This window comes from Lampris incognitus, chromosome 13, assembly GCF_029633865.1.
Source record: "Lampris incognitus isolate fLamInc1 chromosome 13, fLamInc1.hap2, whole genome shotgun sequence".
In the NCBI taxonomy this organism is placed as follows: Eukaryota; Metazoa; Chordata; class Actinopteri; order Lampriformes; family Lampridae; genus Lampris; species Lampris incognitus.
The window spans coordinates 11894926-11902614 of NC_079223.1; the positions used below are offsets into that span (position 1 = coordinate 11894926).

A 7689-nucleotide genomic window follows, 5' to 3' on the forward strand; every position below is an offset into this window, starting at 1 on the left:
AAAAATGGCCTCTATTGGACCTTCTTGGAGAAACTGAGGTGGTCGTACAGCGGGGCTGACTCCACAGCATCACGCACTCTAATTAGTCTGCACAAATGTCTGGGTACTGGAAGACCGGGCGAGCGGCCGCGTGAGTCTCTGCTATAATATTCTATTATAATCTATTATATTTCCTCTCTCTGGCTGGCTCGAACCTGCGACACAAGTCAACCAAATTCTGAACGACTCCCACGATTGGTTACCTGTCTCTTCCGTCCACTGCTATTTGATCCTCTCTCTCTCTCTGTGTGTGTCTCTCTCTCTTTCTCTCTCTCTCTCCCCCTCTCTCTCTTTCTCTCCCCCCCCCCCCCCTCTATCTCTCTCCCTCTCTCACCTGCCCCCCGGCGCTCCGCTCCGCAGTCCTGATCTCCGGACCGTGGTCCGTTGTCTTCACTCCGGTCCGCTATGATTTAACGTGGCTCTTTAGTTATTCAGATCAACGAGCAGGGGGGGGGAAACACACACACACACACACACACACACACACACACACACAGATACGTCATCTGTCGAAGGTGGATCAAGCCGTGCAGGCTTAACTATAAAGCTCGCGCTGCTGCAGCGCGTTCATTGTGGTGGGATAGTCCCGGGTTTTTGGAGAAAGAGGATTCGGACCCGTTTTTATCCCCGCGAGGAGCGACCGGTTTTGCACCGTCCTACCAAGGTAAGGTTGACTTTTCAGGCTCTTCATCGATCGTTGGTCAGGGGTCGTCAGTAGGCTGGTGTGTGTGTGTGCGTGTGTGTGTGTGTGTGTGTGTGTGTGTGTGTGTGTGTGTGTGTGTGTGTGTGGAGGGTCATGCTCAAAACAAAACGCTCCGTGTTGTTTAGTCCTCATTTTGCGCACCTCCTTTGTTTCCGCCGCGCGTGTTTTGTGCCGTTCTCCTTTGCCCACTTCTACCACTTCTCGCCCCCTTTCCCCATAGTTCTGCAGGCTACTGTATTCAAACCAGTGCAAGCTTACCCGCCCCCCCTCCTCCCCTGTGTTCTTGTTGTCTGATTTATTACCATTGCTCTATAAAGTCGGGGCGCCCGGGGGTTACGGAGACCCCTGAACTGTACCTAGAAAGGCGCAAAGCCTGATAGACAAGCCGGCGCATGTAAACCTGTAAAACTATTTGGAATACTTGACAGTTACTCCTCATTCTGGAGGAGCCACGGCGAACAGGACGGAAGAGAAACGACATATACCCCCCCCCCTCAAAATTACCCGCCGCACGCGCATCAATCTGTCGCCATGACTGATATTTTGGGGGGTTTTTTTTGGGGGGGGGTACACTTCCAGTAGGGTGTGCATGAGTATAACGCACGGAGAGAGAGGCGCCCTAGACTCCTTAGAGGAGGTTGTGATTCCCTGTTTTTGGATTTTCATGCTGAAATGTGACCGACCTCTCTTATTCTGGTCAGGGAGGGAGGTGGGGGGGGGAGGAGGAGGAGGAGGAGGAGGAGGACGAGACATCGAGGCGGCCGTGGGGTGCAGCGGTGGCCCACTACCGGGAACGGACCCCCCGTGGATGTTCGGAGCTTGGAGATGTTTGCCCTCGCGCAGTTGGGTGTGCTGTCGGCCCTGGCCACGGCTGTGACCTCCCTGCTGTCGGCCCTGCTCCTGCTGGCGCTCACCAAGCAGCTGTGGAGCCTCCGGTGGACCATCACCCGGGATGAGGACAGCAGCCTCCCGCTGCCGGAAGGCTCCATGGGCTGGCCGCTGGTCGGGGAGACCTTCCACTGGCTCTTCCAGGTATGCAACAACAAAAAGAGACCCGGAGAATGTCGGAGAGAGAGAGAGAGAGGTTGGAGGTGGTGGGGGGGGGGGTCGTGAAAGAGAGTGGGAAGGAGGAGGGGGGGGGCTGCACGTCTGGCTTTCGGTAGTTTTCCCCCTTTTTACAAGCGCTCCAAAATATAGGTTAGCCCCGTGTGTGCGTGTATGCGCACGCGTGCGTCGTTCGCTCGTGGGTTTTTTTGTTTTGGAGCTTCTGTTAAAAAGTCGGCGCTCGAACCCCCGGTGTGGTAACCCACCCCCCCATCCCCCCGAACACGGATGTGTTAGGGCGGCCTTGCGATGGGCTCGACTGCGGGGTGGGAAGCTTGGCGGGAAGGAGACGGCACAGGGTTTGACAACCGGTGCAGATTCTTGTGCAGGTTGTGTTCTGTTGTGAGTCGCAACCACGGGGCGGTTTCGTGTGTGGACTTGATGCCTCGTGCGTAATTCCTCCTTGCGGTGTAAAAACAGACCTTTTCAGTCCCAATTCCGTGCGCTTCTCTCTCCCTCTCTCTCTCCCCCTCTCTCTCTCCCCCTTTCTCCCTCTCTCTCTCCCTCTCTCTCTCTCTCTCTCTCTCTCTCTCTCTCTCTCTCTCTCTCTCTCTCTCTCTCTCTCTCCGTGCATATTTTTCTCTCTCTTTATTAGAAAGGACTTCACAGTTTAAGGCTCAGTTCCGCGCGCCCTCCCTCCATCTCTCTCTCTCTCTCCAGACGAGGCATTAAACCGAGGCGCGCAGGGGCACAGCACCCTCGTTACAGCACACGTGAATTTAATGCGTCCTCTGATGGTGTGTGTGTGTGTGTGTGTGTGTGTGTGTGGTTCATATCTCTCTCTCTCTCTCTCTCTCTCTCTCTCTCTCTCTCTCCCTGTCTTGATTTCCGCCTCTCCACCCGGCCTCTCCACCTGGCCTCTCCACCCGGCCTCTCCACCCGGCCGCGTTTGAGCAGGGCTCCAACTTCCACATCTCGCGCAGAGAGCGACACGGGAACGTGTTCAAGACGCACCTCCTGGGGAAGCCCGTTATCCGCGTGACCGGCGCCGAAAACATCCGCAAGATCCTGCTCGGGGAGCACAGCCTGGTGTGCACGCAGTGGCCCCAGAGCACCCGGATCATCCTGGGGCCCAACACCTTGGTCAACTCCATCGGAGACCTGCACAAGAGGAAGAGAAAAGTGAGCATGGTGGAGCCGCGCAGGCTTCAGTGTTGAGTCAGAGACGAAGTCTGTGTCGTCGGTTTGAGACCCGACGTCGTAGATGACAAATTGTTGTGTAACAACACAATGTACGTAACATGAACGTAATTACAATTCGAAATGTGCGCAAGTAGCCATGGCGCTGTGCTTGGTCGGCAGTGGGCCTCACTCATCAGTCGTTCGTACGTGCAAGTTTGTTTTTACGCACCCATGGAATCTTTCAGCCCTCTAAATTACCTGACAGGCGGGAGGCAAAAACCTGATGGTCTTTGCGCATGCTCAGTAATCCAGGTAAGAAAATCACAGGAAGTCGAATCCAACCCGGTCTCACCGATCTGCGTACAAACAACAGGGTGGTGCACTCTGCGTGCAGTCCATACTGGGCGAACTGAGCCTCGCTGGTGACGTCATGACCGCTCAAGGTGATGCGCGGTGGTATTTTGACGCATCAGCTCTCCACGGGAGTTAACGGAAAGGATTGGCCTATCATCTGCGCGCCAAATTGGATTTTTGGCGCGTGTGCGTTGCGCGCAAAGTGTCATATCGTGTTGTTTGTACGCAGATTGGCGAGACCGGGCTCACGCGTTTTATGAGGAGAAATCCTGATGGTTATTTGTAATTCCTTCCCCCCTAACATCTACCCTCCTGCAACGAGCAATCAGCCAGGCCTGCAAAGACGTCAGTGTTGGCCAGCTGGAGTCTGAACTCGGGGGTCCCCGGGCTCTACAGCGGCCTCTGAGACCAACTGCAGGGCTAAATTGCGCCATGGGTTTGTACCTGCGAACGACTGATGAGCGAGGCCCGCTGTGCTCTCAGCATCACAGCAGATAGTGGGCCTACCAGGCAACGGCAAACAAAATGGAAAAATGTTGGGCACGCGCAGAAGGAACCATCGGTGCCAAACCGTATCCCTGACGCAGAGTGGAGGGCAGTAATTACCCAGCCCTCTCTGTTCGGAGGTGCCGAGCTCCTCGTACCGGGTTATAACGGCTCCCCTTCCTTCTCCCCCTAAGATCCTGGCCAAGGTGTTCAGCCGCGGGGCGCTGCAGACCTACCTGCCCCGCCTGCAGCGCGTCGTCCGCTCCGAGGTCGCCAAGTGGTGCTCGGAGCCCGGAGCGGTGGACGTTTACGCCGCCGCCAAGTCCCTCACCTTCCGCATCGCCGTCAGGGTGCTGCTGGGCCTGAACATGGACGAGGAGCGTCTGGTCTACCTGGCCCGCATCTTCGAGCAGCTGATGGACAACCTCTTCTCTCTGCCCTTCGACGCCCCGCTGAGCGGACTGCGGAAGGTGAGAGACCGGGACAGGGTCGTGACGCACGGGGGGCACATCTCCTTCTTTCTTCCGGGGATGGGCCACGACTTACAACCAGCAATATTCAGCTGCAAACACATAATCATAATCATAACAATAATAATAATAATAATCCTGAGGGCTTATTGTGATAACTTTCCCATTGTTATTGTTGTGCTTTTCGTTCTCGTGTCTCGTGGTTAGCAGTTATCAGGCCGCTGCAGTGTCATTTTAATATTTCGTTATGAGGGAACAAATATTTAAAAGACTGTTAAAAGCTACAAGCCATGATATGAGAATGAATGAATGATTAATATGAATGAATGAATGAATGATTACTATGAATAAATGAATGATTAATATGAATGAATGAATGATTACTATGAATAAATGAATGATTAATATGAATGAATGAATGAATGATTACTATGAATAAATGAATGATTAATAGGAATAAATGAACGATTAATATGAATGAATGAATGATTAATATGAATGAATGAATGATTACTATGAATAAATAAATGATTAATAGGAATAAATGAATGATTACTATGAACGAATGAACGAACGAACGAACAAATGAATGAATAAACAAACGAATGAATGAATGGTTTGATGAATGAATGGATGAATAAAGGAAATAATTAGTATGAGTTTATATATTTGCTTAATGAATGACTAATGCCAGCGCGTGTGTTTGATGGACGCAGGGGATAAAGGCCAGGGAGATCCTGCACGCCAACATGGAGCAGATCATAGAGGAGAAGATGAGGAGGCAGCAGGCGGAGGAGTACTGCGACGCCTTCGACTACATTGTGCACAGCGCCAAGGAGCACGGCCACCAGCTCAGCACGCAGGAGCTCAAGGTGCGTGGCGGACCACCCTCTGCGCGCGCGCCGTTCCGGCTCTGCTGCGCGTTTAGACCTGACGAGATGAACTCGATAAAAACCCCCTTCTCACCAGCCTGCCTGTCTGTCTGTCTGTCTGTCTGCCTGCCTGTCTGTCTGTCTGTCTGTCTGTCTGTCTGTCTGTCTGTCTGTCTGCCTGTCTGTCTGTCTGTCTGTCTGTCTGCCTGTCTGTCTGTCTGTCTGTCTGTCTGTCTGCCTGTCTGTCTGTCTGTCTGCCTGCCTGCCTGTCTGTCTGTCTGTCTGTCTGTCTGTCTGTCTGTCTGTCTGTCTGTCTGCCTGTCTGTCTGTCTGTCTGTCTGTCTGTCTGTCTGTCTGTCTGTCTGTCTGTCTGCCTGCCTGTCTGTCTGTCTGTCTGTCTGTCTGCCTGTCTGTCTGTCTGTCTGTCTGTCTGTCTGTCTGCCTGCCTGTCTGTCTGTCTGTCTGTCTGTCTGTCTGTCTGTCTGTCTGTCTGCCTGCCTGCCTGTCTGTCTGTCTGTCTCTGCTTGCAGGAGACGGCGGTGGAGTTGATATTCGCCGCCCACTCCACCACAGCCAGCGCCTCCACCTCCCTGGTGCTGCAGCTGCTTCGCCACCCGGCGGTGGTGGAGAAGGCCCGGGCCGAGCTGGAGACGGAGGGCCTCGGCTGCGACTCCAACGGCAACCACGGCCTGTCCCGAGCGGGGCGCGCGACAGGAGACGGCGACGGCAGCACGCAACCGAGGTTTCCCCCAAACGGAGGGGGAGGGGGGGCCCGGCACAGCCCGCACTGCGCCTCCTCTTCGTCAGACGAAGCCGACGGGGGAGACTTTCCCCTGTCCCGATCCCACATACCGGATCTCACCATGGAGAAACTGGGCCAGCTGCGGTACGTCGACTGTGTCGTGAAGGAGGTGCTCCGCTTCCTGCCGCCGGTGTCCGGCGGTTACCGAACCGCCCTGCAGACGTTCGAACTGGACGTAAGTTCGAACCCCCACCCCCATCCCCCCGCCCCCCCCCCCGTGTGTTGCATTTTTTTTGTGCCGCCGCCGCGCCGGTCCCGTGGCTCGGCCGGGCAGCGGCCGTGATTGTGCTCTCACCGTTAGGCGACCTCTGAAGGGGAGCTGCCACATTTCATCACCGTCCCCCGTCCTGCCGGGCAGCCCGCACCTGACCTCCCCGCGCCCCTCATTTGCGGCGGGGCAACCGGAGTTCAGTCGGAGATCTGGAGCGATTAGATAGGAACACCAGAACAATATTGCAGCACAGATAGTGCCATTTATGCCCCCTCATTCTCCGGGTATGAATGCCCCCGTAGCCCGCGCGTAATTGGAGCTCCGCTGGGCTCTTTAAGCCGCCATTATGTGTGCGCGCTCAAGCGCGTCCTGGGCGCCAATAGCGGAGCCGCAAACCTCCAGAGACACAAATGAGTTTGGCCAAAATATGAATGAATGAGTGGAGGGATGAACGGATATATCAATTAACTAAATATGTAAAAAAAAAAAAATTATCAATGTGTTTTTAAAATGATTCGAAGATTGAGAGTGGAATTATCTTAGTTAAAATTAAACTCCTCTGCGCTGTGATGTAGTTTATTATAGACCACGTCAGCAAAACCAGCTGTTAACGTGCAGCCTGCCTGCGTATGAAGGCAGCATGTGTCCTGGTCCTGTCTGTCAGACGAGGTCCGTCAGGAGTCCCGCACGGCTGCAGCTGCTAACGAAATGAACACAAACAAACAATCAATAAATACATTAATTGATTAATTGACGCCTTTGTGTCCATATTGACCGTGATAGTCTGTCGTCGTCTTGCAGGGCTACCAGATCCCCCGAGGATGGAGCGTCATGTACAGCATCCGGGACACGCACGAGACGGCCGCGGTGTTCCAGAGCCCCGAGCGCTTCGACCCGGAGCGCTTCGGCGCCGGGCGCGAGGAGAGCCGGGCCGGCCGCTTCAACTACGTGCCGTTCGGCGGCGGCGTGCGCAGCTGCGTGGGGAAGGAGCTCGCCCAGATGATCCTGAAGACGCTGGCGGTGGAGCTGATCGGAACCACCACGTGGACTCTGTGCACGGAGACCTTCCCCAAGATGCAGACGGTGCCCATAGTGCACCCCGTCAACGGACTGCACGTGCGCTTCAGATACATCTACAACCGAGCGTAGACACGCGGGAGACCCGTGCGCGCCTTCCCGCGCCGCCTCGCGGCATAAATTACTGTTGAGTTTGCGCCAGCGAGAAATACGGGCTGACCTGAGAGGACCCCGCGCCCGGATCGGAGCTGTGTTGAAAAACAGAACACACACACACACGCACACACACACACACACACACACACACACACACACACACACACACACACACACACACACACACACACACACACACAACAAAAACCCGAACTCTGGTTGTGCAGCATGGACCCTGTTCAGGACAAGGTGACTGAGGAATGTGCTGCTGAGCGCGGAGGACGGAGCCCCGTCCTCCCTGACGGAGGAGCCCTGTCCTCCCTGACGGAGGAGTCATGTCCTCCCTGACGGAG

The 7689-nt window shown here is 54.9% G+C and overlaps 1 protein-coding gene across 1 annotated transcript; it reads left to right on the top strand.

Annotated features, from left to right (window-relative positions):
• The first annotated feature begins 1567 nt into the window (after positions 1–1567).
• Positions 1568–7312, top strand: LOC130123145 (cytochrome P450 26C1). The gene is made up of 7 exons (XM_056292274.1): positions 1568–1774; positions 2744–2968; positions 4003–4278; positions 4995–5150; positions 5681–5883; positions 5932–6127; positions 6965–7312. Exons 1-7 carry the CDS (start codon positions 1568–1570, stop codon positions 7310–7312), a joined length of 1611 nt encoding a protein of 536 aa, XP_056148249.1.
• The last annotated feature ends 377 nt before the right edge of the window (positions 7313–7689 follow it).